The sequence below is a fragment of the Corvus brachyrhynchos genome, unplaced genomic scaffold (genome assembly GCF_000691975.1).
Source record: "Corvus brachyrhynchos isolate BGI_N302 unplaced genomic scaffold, ASM69197v1 scaffold94, whole genome shotgun sequence".
Classification (NCBI taxonomy): domain Eukaryota; kingdom Metazoa; phylum Chordata; class Aves; order Passeriformes; family Corvidae; genus Corvus; species Corvus brachyrhynchos.
In genome coordinates this window covers 10,473,329-10,491,921 of record NW_008238330.1, presented here as the reverse complement: position 1 = coordinate 10,491,921, position 18,593 = coordinate 10,473,329, and the positions used below count along the sequence as shown (strand labels likewise).

The following is an 18,593-nucleotide window of genomic DNA, read 5'->3' as shown; positions in this document are numbered from 1 at the left end:
CGTCGGGTGCCACCTGGAGCTGTGCAGCGTGGCCTGTGGACCTTGGCGATATGATTCCCCCAGAGTCCTCTGAGCTCTGTGCCTTGTTACCAGGAAGGGTTTTGCTGCCAGTAATTTTTTTTGTTGTTGTTTTTGATAGCATATAAAAGTGAAACGATGAGCATGCAGGAGAAGCTTAAATGTCCTTAGTTGAGTTGGTAGCTCTCTGTTTCTTCCTCCGCCCTTTTTCTCCCTGTCCACAACATCAGCACCGAAGTAATGAAATTTAAATCAGAAGTAGTTATAAGAGCTTTAATGCTGTGAATTTTAAAAGGCGTTTTAAGAAATACTCTGCCGTTTCCTGATGTTTTTTAAATTGTGGAGCTTGACACGTGCAGTACCTTTGTTATATATTTGTCTGCTGTAGACAGGACGGATAGGACGTAAAAAATTACTTGTGCCTTTTATCTGTTTATTTCTGGCTTGGTTTTTTTGCCTCTTGGTATTGTTTTCCTTTGGAGGCTTCAGCACACAGTAGTCTGAGGATGTGTTCCCTGTCTTTCTGGTACAAATCGAATCTTTATCTATCCCAATGATATTATACTCTCAGAGTACAAAAAGATGTCTTGTGAAAGGGGTTTTGGAAGTTATATACCTCACTTCCTTCATGCTTATGTAGAGGATCAGTGATTTAAGGATATTTTCTCGTTGTGCTAGATGGATTACTAAAACCAGAAGCAGTTACAAGAGCTCTAATGCTGTATATTTCAAAATGAATTTTAAGAAATAGTCTGCTGATTCCTATTGTTTAACCTGGGGAGTTTGACACATGCAGTAGCTTTCTAAGTAGATCAAGGTCAGTGGTAATCTTTCAGCTGCTCTTCTGCTCACTTGCTTGCAAAATAGTATTTGGCTTTGACTGAAGCTAGTACTTGGATTAGAAACAAAAGTCACTAAATGTGAAAGGTACATTAGCTTGGAAACTGTAATGTTTCCATGGAGATGGGAATGTAAGAAATCTAAAATATTTTAGAGCTGTAGACTCCTGCTCTTCCAGAAGACTGAATCTTCAGCAGGCAGTGCAGTTAACATGAGGTCGCTTCCTGCTTCTGCTGTTACTCTAAAGCAGGTCAGAGTTTTTCTTTTAGAGATTGACTGTGTAGAAGATCCCAGCACAGGGCTCTAAAAGCAGCTTTATTCTCAGCTGTTCAGTGGAAAGGGGTCTGTGCCTTTGACAGACCTTGCTCACAAGGTCTTCCTATTTGGAGTAATATAACTGCATTTCACGTAGGGTGTAGGAATTAGGTAAACTACTAATTAGGCTGTGTGTGTCTTAAAGCTGGGACTGGGAACATGGGAGGACTGTGTATCTGTTCTAGTCCATTTTTGGTCTACCGTAATAATCCCAGAATCTCCTGATGACACCGTAGGACAAAATTGCCTTCACTTAGGAGAGTCCCTCTTTCCCCAAACAAACTCCCATTTTAAAACCCTAAAGTAGTTCTCTTGAAAGATACACATATTTTGTGTGCTAAGATTGCTGTGGTTTTGAAGCTGACCTTTTTACTGTTATAAAAACACTGCTCAGGAAACAAGACTATAAACTTGGTTGTGAATGTGAAAAAGTCAAATGTACCGTTATTAATCTTTGTCATAAATCCACTGTAAGCTATTCCAAATGTTCTTTTTGTTTGGCTCATGAAATAGGTGATGGAAAAGTAAATCTGAAGTTTTGTGTGCATTCAAGCTGTCATGAAAGCCTACTGTTAGTGACAGGGAGAGGTCTTGCCCTTGTATTGCCCTGGTCATGACTGCACGGTCCTGTTCCATATATTATGTTGTTCCTTGACTTCCTGATGTGTTTTGCTGAGATTATGTGGCTTTCTTTCACTTGAGTGACGTTTTGCTGGGGCATTTCTTAGCTGTTTTAGTGAGTTAAAGTCAGCTCTCAGGTGCATCCCAGGTGACACACAGTAAGTTAGGGGATGAGGGCATGCAATCCTTTCCCCTCTTGGCAGCGGGGAGCACAGTTTGGTTTCTTCTGGAACTGTACCTTCACTCTCAGGTTTTTTTGTATTATCTTAGTTACGTTCTTCTTTTCTACTTTGGTTGCAGAGAAGGTGACACCTTATATTTCTCTCTTCTTACAGGAAGAGGATGATTGGAAGGAGTTTGAGCAAAAGGAAGAAATTGATTATAGTGGTCTTAGAGTTCAGTCCATGCAAATAAGGTACTACCTTTTCTTCTTTTTTTTCTTTAGTATAATCATTACTGATATCTAGAAAGGATGGTTTTTTTCTTCAGAGCTGTTCCCGTGGAGTCCAGTTAAAGAGAGGTTTGATATGTTTCTGATAGTAGACAAGTTTGCTACTGGGTAACTTAAGTTTGACTGGTCTCTGCCAATGTTGTCTTTATTTTCTTAATCTCTATTCCTACTCTAGATCTATCTTTTTTGCTTGGGACTCAGGACTTTTTATTACAAATGCTTAACGTTCCCATCCATAAAGATAGTCAAGTAGGAATTTCTCAGAGGAGTGCAGACAGTAATTCCCACTGAATCATTTGACTGCTGTAAGGGTATCTGACTCAATCTACTCAGTATCTTCAGTTGGGGAGCAAATTCCTGAACCATTGCATTTGTATTTCAAAAAACCAAAAATACAGTTGGTAAAAGTAGTCTCCCATGATAAGATCCCACAGGATTGTGTTTATGAATCCAATTCATGATTCCTTGTTCATTTTTTCATTAGACTTTTCCTGTGGTCTGGTGCAAAGTAAGTCTGCTGTTGTCTGTCCTGGTTAAGAAGAATGTTTTGTTGGGTCAGAAAATGGTTTTTGTGACCTCATTTGTAGACTGAGAATGTCAGATAATTCTCATTGTCCAGATATTGATGTTTAAAATAATGTAATCTTAAAATCAACCTACCTGTAACCAGTACAATAGATGCTTGCTTCACTGTTTGAGCAGGTCTGACATTTTTGGAATTATTTACTTTTTTGGATCACAGCATTCCCCCCACTCCTTTTAGTTAACTAGTCCTTTTAGGCTATTTGCATGAATTTGTCCCACAAGCTGTCCATGGCATTGAAGTGTCACAGTGGATAATCACATGTCTGATTAGACAACCAGTGGGCTGCAGCTTCCCTGACTGCAGGTACTCTTTGACTGAAAAGCCTCTAATTTGGTTTTCCAGACAAAGGCCAGCATTCCAGATACTTTTCATGCTGTGGCAGATTTTCAGGCATGTGGAAGTTTCTGCCACAGGATTTTGTAACGATTCAATTAGTGGATTCAAGGGAAGAGTGGAGAAGTAAATGGAAGAAAAGCCTACTAGAGGTTATAAATTATCCATCTCTGGAGATCTCTTTGCTGAAACAAAGATACAGAGTGTCTGGAGGGGATGGGATGCTCCCTGTGCTTGCTCTATTGTAGTTAAGTCTGTAGACATGGCTTCTGACTGTCATTTAAAATAAGGTAGTGATGTGTTTAGGCCCTTGGACCACCTTACTATGATTGTTACTGTGTTTGGATGAACAGTGAAAGGGCATTTAAAGGCATTTTTTTCTGTTCACTGATCATTACTTACAGAGAAAGCTTACAAAGGTCATGATTAGTAGGATTTGGTGTATTATGAACTTCTGAATTCACACTTTGCTGCTGTTGAGATCAGTGTCTTGATTCTTTTCAACAGCGTCACCCTCCACATCTGTCCCATTCTACCACACAGCTTTCTGTAGTAGCTTTTACCAGCAAATTATTTTGGGTGTCTGACTACATCTATGCAAAATGAAATAGTCTAAATAAAATACAGCCAAGCTTTTGCATTTGGTCTGTCTTTGAAAAAATTAAATTTTTGTCTCTTGTGCTTTTTTTTTTGATTGCCTGCTTTAAAAAAAGAGATCTGAATTTGTTTGTGGATTGTATATTACCCATACATATAATAGTGCTTCTTAGGGGATTGTGGTTATAGGAAAAGTGAGCTCAGGACTTGCTTGCTTTCAACACTCCTCCTCTGTTTCTTCCTCTTGACTAAAGTATTTTATGGAAGCTGGACTTGTAGACCTTTCCTGCTTTATCTTCTAATCGCTTCCAAATGCATGACTCTCTTACTAAGAGAAAAAAGCCTTTACATTCAAAATAAGATACCAATTTCTTTGATCTCTTAGTTCAAGTTGAATTTTTTTAAAAATTCTTTTAAGAGTTTTTTCCTTCTCAGTTGCCAAGTTATGTAGCAGCATGCCAGAAATTGTTCAGCTGGAATTGCTAGTACACAGTGATTACAGAACTAATGTGGTCTGGTTTAATTTAGTATCTTTAGTACAGCAGCCATGATGTCTTTTCTTATGAGGACTATGTAACCTCTGGCAAATCTTAAACCTCTGTTTGTAAGGTGCTGCTGATCATTTGTCTCTTATAGTGAAAAAGAAGATGATGAAAGTGAAAAAAGAGAAGAACCTGGTGACAGTTGGGAAGAGACTGGTGGTGGTGGTGGTGGTGTAGACAGATCGTCTGGTCCTTGGAACAAGTCAGCTCCTCCACCAGCCCCTGTTGTTGAACCAATTGGTAAATTTACTCAGACTTGTTTTTTTCCAGTTACATCAGGTTGAATTAAGCTGCTCAGTGAGTAGAGCTCAAGGAACAGTTCCTGTTCAGGCACCCTCTGATGAACCTAATGGCTTGTTTGGCATGCTAGCCATCAAGGAAATCTCCCTGTCAAAGGATCTGAGGAACTGAATTGAAATTAAAATATCTGTCAGATACTTTTAAGACACAAGTGGAAGGGTTTTTTTATTTCCAACGTCAAAGGGACGGGAGGAAGCATTCTGTCTTTGCAGGAGATCCCTCTGTTTTGCAGTCTGTAAAATACCTGTTGGAAGCATTTCTGTTGATCTGAAAATGCTGCTTTAACACTTCAGTGGATGTTCAGCCAGTATCTGATCTATTGTGGCAATTAATAGCACAGTTTTCAAATCAGTTCTAGAGTACTGAGAACATGGCATTGCAAGATTGATTCTTTAACTAGCATAGGACTTTGTTTTATTAAATACAGTTTATTAATATCAGTGGAGATAAACTACTTACTTAGTCATCCTCTGAGTTCAGAATATTCTTTTCCACTGAGAAATTAATTGAAAAATAGCCTGCTGTGCTCTTTCTTGTTTGTAAAGGAGGTAAAGCTAATTAGTGTTACTTCATGTTAGATTTTTACCTTAAATGCAAACTATTTGGACAGTCCCCTCTGCATCTGGAGAGGTGTTTTAAATAAGATTTGGCAACTATGTAATTATGTGTTTAAATCTGTTTTAAATGTGTTTTAAATTGTTGCTAATAAATTGCAAATGAGAAACATGAAGTCCTCATTAGTAGTTTGGATTCCCTAAACTTCATGAGGCAATACAGTGGAGCCACGTTTAAATTTGACTGGGTGTAGGTTAAGTTAGGTGACACCTGATTTCCTGCCTTGTCTAAAATACTTGCTTCCAAAGCTTAAAAGGTGGAAAAACATACTTTTAAGATTCTTTTCATTTTTCTTCTTTGTGGAGTTTTGTTTGTGTGTTGGTTGTTTTGGGTTTTTTTCAGCTATGAATGCAAACTTGTTCTCACGTGTGAATCTTGTTCTTTTACCTAGTTACAGAAACTCCAGAGCCAGTGCAGACTGGTGGCGTGTACCGGCCACCCGGCGCCAGGGAGGGCGGGCGGCCACGGAGAGCACAGCAAGGACCACCAGAGATCTACAGTGACACTCAGTTCCCATCACTGCAGTCCACCGCCAAGCTCGTAGACAGTCGAAAGTAAGTGCATTCCACTGATTCCCCGAGAGACATTTCCAGCTGCCTTCTCTATGTCCTTGCTTTGTCCTAGTGCTTCCTAGTCCATAGAGGAAAGAAATAACTAAGAGGCAGTAAATGTATTTTCCAATTCTGTTCCTGTGAAATAACTTTGATAGGATGTAGCCCAGTGAGATAGCCAAACAAGACTGCCGGTTATGTTATCTTTGATGGCTGAAGGATTTCCCTGAATATTTCTGCTATTGACAGCCTCTGGTTCCCTCAGACACTAGCCATAGTGAGGCTGTGTTCCTTCCTTCAGCAGACAGATGTAGGAAGCCCTGAGCATGTGGCTTCTTGTTAGAGATGTGAAGGTGCTTTAACTGGAGGAATGGGGTTTAATGCAAATACAGATCAATACACTGGCTGGCTGAGCTGTGATTTAGTGACAAGCTCCCCCAATTTTGCTGAAGTGTTACGTATTATGTGGTGCTGAAGACTTCAGTCTCACCCTATTTTTGAATACTGATCTTTCTATAACCTTATTCCCAGTAGAAGAGATGACTAGGCCAATACATAATTCACTTGGGGGATTTTGGGTGTTTTTTGTTTATTGGGGTATTTTTCTCTCCTGCCTGCTATGCTACTGCTTAATACAGCTTAGGAGAAGCTTTGTTTCCTCCGGGTATTTTTTGGTGTGGAAAAGGAGACAGGCTGTCATTGATGCTTTGTGATTTGAATGGTGTAAATTGAACCAAGAGGAAATTCTGAATGAACATTCTAGAAAGTGACTTCTGCTCTCTAGAACCTATTTTTCATAAATGCACTTAAATTTACTTTGTTAATCTAAACTGTACTGGGTGATGAGCTTATTTTGGAGATAAGGTTTTAAAAGATTTGCTTGGGAATGTTTAGGTATTCTGTTAAACTCTGAATCTTAGTGTTTGTTCTGTGTTCATAATGTTTTTGTTGGGATGGGGTGGAAATGGACTAGAAATTCACAATTCACAAGTTAGTGATAAGATATTTACTGATTACATTTATTTTCCCATAGGGATAAAGAAATGGAGAAGAGCTTTGAAGTAGTAAAATACAAAACTAGAGGTAGGGATGAGGTCTCAAAAAACCAGGCACTTAAACTTCAGCTAGACAACCAGTATGCTGTGCTTGGGGATCAGTAGAGCCGCACACACAGTACAATTAAGGAATGCTTTTTTGGTAACCCTTCTACTAAGGTAACTAAACTACAGCTAACAGCTATGATGAACATGCCACCTTATTTCTGCTGGATCTACTGCAGCAAGTGCAGACTACTTTGACGTAAGTGATTGGTTCTCCTGCACTATGGAAGCGTAATATGTTGCAACTTCTCCATTGGATATGGGGCAAATTAATGTAAATGATTGAACAAGAGTCATCAGTGTTCTTTAATTGCTCAGAAAGATACCTACAGCCAGTGGTCATTTCAAAATCTTTTTATGTTCAGATACTGAGCCTTCGTAAAGGTTGACTACCTCAGACTTGATGCACTCATTGTGGACACCATGTGGATCACAACTTCTGGAAGAGAAGGTTACAGCTGTTTTAGTGGCCATCTGAAACTTGAAACCAGCTCTACTGGATTCCTGTCAGAAATCCTGCAGAAGTCAGCCATTTGGTTCCAATTTGCTATAACAAAGATTTAAGTGACCTTAATGACAAACCTGTTCGTTCCCCTTCTGAGGAATCCTGTCGTGTGTAGCCATAGCCTACTAGAGACTTCTGGAGCATCCCATACCACTCACACTATCCAAGTACAACAGAGCTGTAGTTTGTTTACCTTTCTAGAGTGCTGTACGGAAGTAACTGCAAAACAAATTAAAACTCATTCAAGTATCAGATTTCAGGAATGATGGGTTTGAATAGTTTGTTTGCATTAGCCATTTTCAAAGTTGTCTGTTTAAGTTTTTTTTTTTTCTATTACCCATAAAAAAAAATGCCTGCCTTGTTTCTGATATCGATTTGCAGTATATTTAAACAATGATAAGATGTTGTAGTGAAATAGGGTTTATTTTGGTTTTTGTCATGAAGTTTGTCTTTCTCACCCTAAAGCACTAAGACTTAGAGTTTTGATTTGACACAGAGGTATCCAGACTCCCAACTACAGTCTTCAGAATTTGTCCTTTAAAAATGAGACATGTGGCAGTAGGGGTACTAGATAAAAACTATCTTCTATCAAAAACAATTATTTGTTTGTTGAGGAGTGATGCTTACTTGATAAGCAGAATAACTTAATATGCAGAGAGAGAACTAAAGCTGGTAAGCCTGATTTGTTTGGCTACTTCTGTGAAGCATGCAGCTCTCTGAGGCAGCAATCCTCCAAGTGTAATTCATAAATGGTGTTTATTCACAGTCAGGAAGTTTAGTAATGACGGAAAGCAGTGACTTGTTAAGTTACTTAATTTAGTGGAAGTAGGCAAAATGGCACTGGTACACTAGGAATATAGGACATTGCCTGTAACTGTTTCAGTGAACCAAACCTGTCAAGTACCAGAAGTGTTCTGCTGTAACTGTTTTTCTCTTCTCTGAATTTTTACACCAGAAGCAAAATGAAGTACAATAATGGTGTGCTCCAGTGTTGAGGTTTCTCAGAGTAAATGCCAAAAAATAGACCCAACATCCATAAGAGTTGCCAATGGCAAGAAAAACAAGGGAGCAAAACAAAGCTTGCTTATGTGTGTGGGAGTACTGTGTATGTGCAGAAGATAAGGATAGTTCAGGAGTCACCCAGTTGGGTTCCTTTTGACTAACTGCTGACTTGCTTTAAATTTACTTCTCTGAGGCCAATGCAGATTTTGCCGTTGACTTCAGTGGGGCTGGGGTTTCACCTGGTTCTTTCATGCACAGACTAAAACTGGCCTTGCCCTTGCAGAGTTAACTGTCTATAAAAATTCTGCTAGAAGCTGCTATTAAAGAGAGGGCTCAAGTTCCTAAAGTTGGAGACTTCATTTGGAAACAAAACCCCGCTGAAAGACTGATACCAATACCTTGGACTCTGAGCCATGTATCTTCCTTGAAAATCCATTGTTGCCAGCAAAAATGTTGTTGTCACAATTTCTTGTGGAATTCATGGTAAATGGACATGTCACTTGATGGGGTAGAGATGTGAAGTCTTAAAATGCTTTTCCTGATGCTCTAAAGAGATTGAGATCACTAATGCACATGAATAGTTTTAGTCTCCTGTATGAAGGGTAGATGAGACTGTCCATTGTACCACCTTTAATCTGAGGTTTTTGGGCATGAATTCTGGCAGTTCAAGAAAACCCTGTAAAAGTTTCAAATCAAATAAAATGGAAATATACATGGATTCTGGAGTCTAGTGAGTCTTTACATTTTAGTTTGAGCTCATGACTGTACAATAGCAGAGGATACAGAGCATTTGGATTTCTTAAGGGATAGGCCATGGAGTGGGCAGTTGTCCTTATGGCCAGGTGGGCTCTATTTCAGAGCTTATAGCAGAGCATATTAATAAAACTTTTATTTATACATAGAAGTTTAGTGTGCTATCTGGCACAGTGTCTTCTTACTCCCACCATATAGGACTGGTTTGAGATGGTGAGTTGAGTATGAATGTAGCTTTGATTTGCTTTTCACTTGAAAGTACCTCTGCTAAATTAAAGAATGGGGAAGAAAAACCCAGCCTCTAGATGGCTGCTATCACTGGAGCCCATCAGGTACTGATAACTAAAGGTGTTCCTTTGGGGGCTTCTCTCAAGCATATCATTCCAGTTTCTTTCTGGAGGCATAAGGAAAAAAAAACGGAAGTGCTGCAGATTTCTGTAGTATAGAATGTTAAAACTGTTTTAAAAGAAGTGTTTCTTGTGTTAAATATAGCTGCCAGCAACTATCAAAATGCCAGTTGTCAGTATCTTCCTTGTACCAAGTAATTGTTTTGCATGCCTGAAATTTTGAAAGTCAGTCCTCTGTGGAAGCTTGGTATGCTTTGGAGACTCTGAAGTCCAACTTTATCTGGTTTGTTGTTGCATTCATTCGAGGCATGCTAAGAATGTCCTTTTCATTCCTTCAAAATGCTTGTTTGAAGGCGTATTCCATAAATGAAGGGTTTTCAGTTGTCCTTGATGCCAGTCAGTTTAATGCAGTTGTGTGCTGCTTCAGGGACTCCCTGGCCTGTGACACGCTTTTATGGTGGGTTGCTTGTTAATTCCCAGTTTAAAGGTTTTTATTTCTTTGGCTTACAATAAAACAGAGCCATGAAGGTACCAACTTACTGGTAGAACGTTGAAATGTCCAGTGCTTACTGGGAAAAGAACAGTTTGGATTTGTTTCTCAATGATACAGTCTGTATTTAAGGATGTTAAAATTCTAAAAACTAGGTAACTTCAATAAAGTTGGACTTCCCAAATGTCTACTGTAGGTATCTGGAATCTGTATTGAGCTGATGATAAATGTAGGAGAGGATTAGTTTTGCCCCTCCCCATCTCTCCCAGTTTAGCTGTGTCATGTTTAATCTTATTCACAAATGAAGAGGAATGGACAACTAAAAGTGACTGTGTCCTGCTACTTCAGTTTTGTATTTGTAGCTAGCTTTAGCAGTCATGTCCACAGTAACTTACATGAATTTTAATGGTACAAATTGTGCTAGAGGCCTGACACCACAGGGAATAGGGCTTTTGGTCTTTGACTGCATCCGTCAGCTCTTGGAAACTTTTAACACACCATGGCTGAGACCTCTGTGCTGTTCAGGTCAAGTAAACACAATATAAATTTGATTGGGCTGCACATCTTGGAGTTTGCTTATCTGAGCTTCTGCAATAGTTGTAGTTTTTGCCTTTCTAATTTCTGCCTGGTTGAGCAGTTTTAAAGTCGCTTGTGGTTTTCTGTCAAATACCCTAACTAAAATGGAGCAGGGATTAATACAGCTTCATGTGCTTAAATAAGGTTGCTTACTTACAAGGTAGTAAGGTTATTCCTTCCAATATTGATGTGGTCAGAAATTTATACCTCAGTGGCCCAAGTAACTAAATTATACCAAAACCACCTTGAGTACCATAAAATCTTTATGAACACCCACAATCCAGGTTTTGTTGCCTGACTGTAACTTAGTTCCCAAATTTTCTCTCCCTGTTTTCAGCTTTTAATGTTAAAACTTGTTTTTAATGATAAATAGGGGCTTTTGTTTGGCAGTATAAGAAAATAATAAGTGTACTTAAACTTCGGATATACAAATTAGGTATGTACAGAGGGGAGGAAATCTGACATACTTGCAGATAAACTCTGCGGGAAAAGTTAAAAAGATAGCTTGTCTGTATTGAGGTTAATATGAGAGCCTGCAAGCTCTAGCAGATGAAGGAAGAAATGACAGCAGAAAACAGAACTGAGGAGTCTTAAGTCATAAATATTGTGTATCTAAAGTTTGGCTCCTCAAGCATCACCTGTAGTTCTACCATGTTCTGTTTGAAGTGAAATAGAGCAGGAAGGAAGATTAATAAATAAATAAATCAGGGAGAGTGGAAATTATGCAAATAAAACATAGGTGCTATAAGAAGAGAGGGATTACGAGGGCTGTTTTCTAAATGATAACATTAAGGGCGTAGCCTGAGGCAGGGAGTGGAGCGTAAGATGTTGGATAGTACAAGTGCTGCCTGTATAGGTACTGCTTGCACAAGTGACAGATTCATCTGACTTTAAATCAGCAAAACTGTTTAAAGTTCAGTACTTGGGGAAGGCAGCCCATTTTATTTCTTCCTTTCAACAAATTGGAAGAATCTGTTCAGAGAGAAGGTAGAATTTTGCATTGGTATGAAGCTGTCTGACCTGTTGCCTAAAGAGAGAACTGAGGACAAATTTCAAGATGGCTCAACAATCCTCTTCGGAAGTAACTTGTGTATTTAAGAAAATTATTTTTCACTTCTGCATGATAAAAGGCCGAGACATTGTTTCAAATAGCTGTGAAGACTTTTTTTTGGTGAAGTATCTTCTAAATGGTACATACATCATGAGTTTATTTTCAGTTGCTTAAGAGTATGTGTTGATGCAGCAAGGTTAATGAAGTTCAGTGTTCACTTCAGTGAAGTTCCGCTTAGCCAGAATACAAATACTAAAGACATATCACAGTATTAATGAGTCACCAGGAAAAGTAGTGTGTCTGGAATATTGGATTGGAAAATATCATCTAAAACAACTGTGTGCACTGAAAAGAAGCCAAGCCTGTTTCATAGCAAGAGCAGGGGAAGCATGGGACCAAGAGAGTGGGATTTGGCCTTGGTTTTCTGCTGAGCTGCTATGTTCAAGTAATTTAGTTTCACTTTGCCTCAGTTTCCCCAGCTGTACCAAAAAACCAACAACCTACCTCACAGGGGTGTTGTGAGGCCAAAGCTGTTCTTTGTCAAGGGCTGGGGCTGATGGAAGGTTCTACAGAGGACTAAAAATCTTTATTAAAAGATCTTTATATTAGCTTTTATTGTAGTATTTTAATACTATTTTGGCAAAGGCTTATTTCTATGGAATGTAATATACGTCCTATTTAAGTATTATGTAATTAGACTTATTTTAGTATGTATGGGTAAGGAAAAAGTTCAGGCTGAGCACTCTTAACTGGTATTTCCTCTCTCCAATTATCTGTGCAACCTAAATGGCATATTAATATGAGGCTCTTTGTTTTTATGTGGAACATATTAAAATCAATATTGCTATATTTTGTAAACCCCGTGACTGAAATAAAATCCTGCTCACAGTTGATAGCCATCTCCTATAATGTGGCTGTTTTAAAGTTTGTTCAAATCATGTGAACCAGAAATGTTCACTCCTGGTATTTGTTGTAGGAATGTATTATTCTTCTCCTCTCTGTGTGTAAACACCTTCTTCCTGCTTTTTATTCTTTCCCTTATTTAAGCTGAAGTGGCATGCAGCGACAAGGCAAATGGGAAGAGAGAATAATCTTCAAAACTTGTAAAATCCGGTATTAAGGCAAACCGTAGAGGAAGGGAATGAACAAAAGGGAAATAGTTGGCCATGGAGGGGTTTTTATGAAATAACAAAGAGAAGAAATTATCAAGAACTTGTGCTGAGTGGGGTAAGCAGAAGGGATAGGTAAGAGGAAGGAATACAGATACAGCAGAGGTGATTACCCTATTTATTATTACCTCCTGATTTATCTGTTAACTGCAGCTGGAGTAACATGAAGCAGTAACTAACGAATATGCCTTTGTCTGCTTTTGCTGGTGCTTTCAAGGTTCATTGCTCAGCTTTTACAATGGGACTTCAAAAAAACAGAGAACACGATGGTGGCCTGCATGCAGACAAATGAGTTCTGATGGGTCCTGGACAGAGATGAGGCCCAACAGTTATCTTCTCTTACTGACATTTTTATCATTGCAGCACCTCTAAGACAGTTGTTACTGTGCATCAGCAGTGACAGTTCTCTGTCAGAAATGATTAGTGTGAAGCTTCAGCAAACTGTAGCAGTTGCTTCAGAGGAAATGTTTAACTAGCTGAATAAGCACATAAGCACTGAAGAATAACATGGGGCTTTTTGGAATACTTATGATGATGATGGTAATGAGTGATATTAAAGTCCATATGTTGTAGGTGGCTTAAAATGACTTTAAAGTATGTATCTTGTTATATGGTGGGAAGGAGAATTACTTTTAAGATGTTTATCATCTATGCCCCTCTTAACAAATAAACTACCTTAGTCTTACTGTCTTTCCAGCTCCAAGGAGCTGCTTCTACCATTCTCTTATTATTTTCCTGCCTGTATTTCTCTAATATGTCACTTTTTTTAAGGTGCTGAAGAAACAGCAAATATTCATTGGGGACCTCTAAGAGAAATAGATGCTGTAATATTTTTCCATATTGTTGTGTCTTTAATACAGCCTAACATCTTACTCGCTTTCTTGACTGCAACTACACAGTGAGCAGATGTCTTCATCAAGCTGCCCATGGTGATGCCTAGATCGTCCCCTTGAAAGATCACAACTAATTCAGACTCATGTCACAACTACTACCAGAGCATGTATGAATGGTTTAAAACCTTTCCAGTATTTATTGCCTTGGTTTTTTCTGTTGACAACTCACCTGCCCCTGATTTGCTAAGTTTACAGAGTCAATTAGAGTATCGTGGCAATCACCATCAACCTAATAACTTCCATGGGGATTGGCTTTTGCCATTTGATGTACTGAAGTCTTCAGTTTCATGTATATAATTCACTCTTCTGGTCAGTGAGTAGCATGGCAAGCGCTTACTAAATTTTACTCAGTCTGATGTTTTCTGTTCCTTTTCATGTCTCTTATCTTCTGTACTGAATTTCCATTCTAGCTCAGTAACAGCAACGAAGTCATTACATCTGTCTGCTTTATTGCAAGTAACTTGCCTACAGAAAACTGTTAGTTAAAATATTGTCATAAGCTTCCTTTTTTAAATTAGAACAAACCACTTATTCTGTATCTTTCAGAGTACGTACAACCATAGCAAAATGATTCAAACCATAAAAACTGGCTGATACAAGAGAACAAATTTATTGAGAAAAAGGCAAAATATATGTCTGGGCTCCCAGAGCTTAACTTCACTGGTTTCAATGGAGTTTTTTTCTGCCACACAAGGTCAGTTTCATTAAAATGTTATTTGAGATCATGTCACTTGAAGTCTAGGTGTAACAGCCAGAATCAAGTGCCAGTGAACAAGTCTCATAGAAACTTGTTTTAAATTTCCAGATTATTGTCTTTGTGCCAGAGATGAAGCAGATGCATTACTATTACTTAGTCTCTGACCAGCATGGATTCAGCCATGCTTGGTCTAATATACCTGTAGTAGTATTTAACTGGATATTGAAACTGGATTACAATATTTGAGATGAGGCAACACTGCAGGGCAGGCTTAGTCTTTGTGGTTTGTGTCATCTCTTCATTCTCATCAGCTTGTGCTTTAAAGAGCAGCTGTAAATGATGTTGTCTTTAAGTGCTGACTGCATTTCCCAGTCATGTTATGTTTACAGATACAAAGGATGTGGCATAAGGGCAGACTCAAGCCTGGTAGGATGCACAGCCTGGCCCTTGAGAGCTGCATTACCTCAATTATCAGAGTACTGCATCCTAGAGAGCAGCTGCTTCCAGTACTAATGATGACACTTCGTTGAGCAGAATGTACCTTGGCTTTTGCATCCAATAACTGTATCTGATAGGTGTTCTATTACAGTGGTATTCTGTCAAAAATCAGTTGTGGCTGCTGGGAATTGATTAAGTTGGCCAAGGGGAGTTGGAATTTTTTACTTTTTGAGGACGTGGGGGGGAAAACAAAGCCAATGAATCTGAGAGTTGTTAGAATGTAATACTTCATACCCTCTCCCCCACCACTGGAAGACTCATCTCTGCTGCTACACTCACCAAAGCCCTGTCTTGCCACTGTAGCTCTGTATTGTTACTTACTAACTGCCCAGTAACCTTCAGCGCTGCCAAGTTCTGTGACCGTGCACTGTGTCTCTACTCGGAATTGGGTAAAAGGCAAAGTGGCTTTGGAAACTGGCATGACAGTGGGGTAATGGGCTCTGCTCATTTTTTCCCCTGGAACTCAAAGCTCAGCAAAATTCTCTTGCTTTGACCTCTCTTTGCCCTAGAGTATTCTTCCTTCTGTTCATCTACATTATTACCATGCCAAGGATTTCTTAGTCAGGTGCCTGAATTATTCACCACTTAGAAAGCAGCAGGCAAGAACTCCTGAGTCTTGATGATGCTGCACTGTTTTTTGTCAGGGCTGTAATATCACAAACACTGCAAAATTGCCTAGCAAGTAAGTGCAGTCTTCTTGAAGAACTGAAACCTAGAGCCTCAGAGGCTACATGGGAGCCTAATTCCCACTAAATACAGCAAAAGGGAGGCAGTAGCACTGTTCACAGTACAACACAGCTCAGCTATGGGAAGGAGTAGGGTTGCATGACTGGTAACGTTCTAGCTTAAACAAAACTGTCTTACCTGGACAGCAGGATCTAGCCTAAAGCTTTTTTTTTTTTTTTTTTTAAATGAAGAGATTACTGAGGGAAGAATTGTAAGAGGATCTCTCTGTAAGTGAAAAGGAAAGAAAAAAACCACCAAACTGAATTTGTTTTCAACAATGTACCAGAATGTCTCAGCTTCAGACTTAATGTGAAGAAATGAAGATAATTGTGTGCTCAGTGTAGTGCAAAAGAAAGAATGATACTGTCTGTCTGGGAAAATGGTTTGGCTGGGAGCCTATGGAGCACAGCAGAAGCTGTTTCAACAAAGTAGAGTTCAATCTGATCTGTTTCTGAGAATCCCTGTGTGGCCCCCACAGTTAACACAGGAACCTAATGGTGCCTGTATATTTATACAATTATGTTTATATCATAGCTTAAGTTCAAAACCTGAACTATATATATTTCTGTCAATAGGGGGTTTTTTTTACCCTGGTTTACCTATCATGGCTGCCGCATATGACAACTTCTAACTGTGGACTGCACACATCTGTTGTCCTTTTGTCCCACGGTAGAGTAATGGTATTCAAACTCTGTAAAGCACTTTCGTGATGTTTCCTGTGAAGAAAGCTGAAGAAAATAAATTTATCTTAACAGCACCAACTGAATTTACATTTCCCAAGTTTGTCTTGCTTGTGTTGTGTTCCCCCCATGTGTGGCATATGGACAGCAGTGTGCTGGATGGCAGGGCAGTGTTTGAGGCCCAGCACAGAAGAGGAGCTGGCTCTGGCTGCTTTTTGCTCCTGTTTCCCCAGCACCCCCTCACTGTCCTGCCTCCCCTCTGCCTTTAAACCAGTGTCCACCAGGGCAGTGCACACTGGAGAATATGTAGTACTCAGATCCCAGGTTACTGGTTTCCCTGCATGTTGGTATGTGCCTGATTTTAGCTGCTCCCCATTCTGCGCTGCCTCAGGATTCACAGCAGCTGCAGGAACTGTGTGGCTCCAAGACTTCTTTTAAAGCTTATGTTAAGTGGATCAGGGAGTGGGTTTTTATCTAAAGTGAGAATAGCAACAACACCCTTCCACCCTTCTGGGGACGGGGAAGAAAAAGTCACAGGAACCTTAGGTCTTGCCTGGTAATGTTCACACCTATTTCAAATGCCTGCAATGCAAAACAGCACTTCAGAGGTAGAACAGTGAAACCAACAGTTAATTCAAGGTTAAAGTTAATTCAAAATGTGATGTAAAGCATTAACAGCAGCATTATTTTCAGTATGAGGATTTGGAACAAGTTGGAGGTGTTTGATGTCCACAAATACCAAAAAGCATCAAGTGGTCATGAACAAAAAAAACCAAAGCAGGTGATAAGACTGTAGTCACTGCAGCTCAACATAGCAGTCTTGTCACAGCCCAGCCCCCAGTGATAGGGGGACATATTTCACTTCTTTAAAAGAATCAAATCCCTCACATTCATTTGCAATCCTTCCTGACAATTCCTTCAGGTCATTCTGACAGCAGGTTGCAGAGCTCTCTGACAAAAGATCCACTGCAGTAAAGTAGGAAGCAGAAGCACAAAGTACAGCCTTGCACATAAAGACAAGGTGCTTTCCTGTTCTCTCTCACCTGGAGACCCACAGCTCAGCTGCCTTGTCTCTTCCCCAAGCAGCAAAGGGTTAGTTCTGCCCAGCCCAGAGTGATTCTCCAGGTTGCACAGGGCTTAGATGCTTGTGGCTCAGTCTTGGATCTGCAACAAATACTGATGCAAACTCCTTCTAGACAACAGTATTCAGCAGCTAGAAAATAAATGTAGAATACACCCTTGCCTTCAAAACAAAAAAAGAGGTAAATTAAATAGACTTCAATGTTACATGAATTTTTCCAGACAACTCCACTGGTCCTGTGCAACTGAATGCTGTGCTTTTCTGTTCAAACAGGCTGTAGTAATTCCAGCTGCTTAAATACAGCTCTTCAAGTTCCACGAGCACACTTTTGCCCAGACTATGACAGTGCACTCACATACACGAAGTTCAGTAAACACAGACCCAGACCCCACTGTTACTGAAAAGGTCAAACACTTTGTCAAATACTGTGGTTGTCTGACTAAGAACATTTCCAGCTGCCAGAAACTGAAGTCTTTGTCTGGCTCTGGTTCCTGTAACAGAGTCAAACAGGGAACATGGTCAAGACAAACTTCACTCCTGAGTAACAGAATTGTTTCTACAGTTGCAGAGCAAATTCATTAGCACTCAGGATGGCAGCAACAGCACCTGTGATCTATAGAAAATTTATTACACTCTCTAGTAGTACAAAAATTTACAAGCCAGTTCTTTTTGTCTGGTTTCCCTCTTCCCTTCCAATAGAAAATACCAAAAGATGAAAAATTAATGTAAAAATCTAAGCCCATTACTACATGGGAGATGCAATGGAATTCTCATCAACTGGTATTTTCCCCAAAACACAGATAAAAGATGTGATAAGTGTTTTACAAATTATTTTTTAACTATTATTATACAACTGTGTCCACAGACAAAATCACTAGTGGGATAGTTTGGACACATTAAAGTATTTTTTGGATGAATTCTTGCCATATTTTTAGATGCTACTGGTAACCAAAGCAATCTTTCCTGTAAGTATTACTGCAAATTTATTTTAATCTCAGGACAAGTTAGAGGTGAAACTCAAAGCTTTTAATTTTTTTAGGCAAGAATGAAAAAATATAAATATGAATTTAAAAATGTACAAATTAAGAACAGAGAATATGCTTAGTGTATTCTGGATCGCTTGACTCTGCTCATTTCTCCCAGTGCTTTTCTTTTCTGGGATAATCCAGTTCCAAGATCTGAGTTATTCTGAAGGTAAGACTCGGCTTCTGGCAGGTGGTAAGACTCCATAGGGGGAGGGGGATCCTTCAGTAGGG

The 18,593-nt window shown here is 39.3% G+C and overlaps 2 protein-coding genes across 5 annotated transcripts in view; one reads left to right on the top strand and one right to left on the bottom strand.

Annotated features, from left to right (window-relative positions):
- The first annotated feature begins 1,133 nt into the window (after positions 1-1,133).
- On the top strand, positions 1,134-16,337 carry CDV3 (CDV3 homolog). Of its 3 annotated transcripts, none has more exons than XM_017734533.1 (4): positions 1,134-2,209; positions 4,398-4,543; positions 5,610-5,772; positions 13,623-16,337. In XM_017734533.1, exons 1-4 carry the CDS (start codon positions 1,965-1,967, stop codon positions 13,645-13,647), a joined length of 579 nt encoding a protein of 192 aa, XP_017590022.1. In that variant the 5' UTR covers positions 1,134-1,964; the 3' UTR covers positions 13,648-16,337. The 3 variants fall into 3 exon arrangements, with proteins under 3 accessions (XP_017590022.1, XP_008632124.2, XP_008632125.2); XM_008633902.2 differs by lacking the exon at positions 13,623-16,337 and adding an exon at positions 6,803-12,488 and having other exon boundaries at positions 1,156-2,209; XM_008633903.2 differs by lacking the exon at positions 13,623-16,337 and adding an exon at positions 7,235-12,488 and having other exon boundaries at positions 1,779-2,209.
- Positions 15,761-18,593, bottom strand: part of TOPBP1 (topoisomerase (DNA) II binding protein 1) — a 25,913-nt gene continuing 23,080 nt past the window's right edge. For both annotated transcript variants that reach the window (XM_017734530.1, XM_017734531.1), the window contains exon 27: positions 15,761-18,582. In XM_017734530.1, coding sequence (XP_017590019.1) covers positions 18,439-18,582 — 144 coding nt within the window. In that variant the 3' untranslated portion in view covers positions 15,761-18,438. The remainder of the gene's footprint in view (positions 18,583-18,593) is intronic.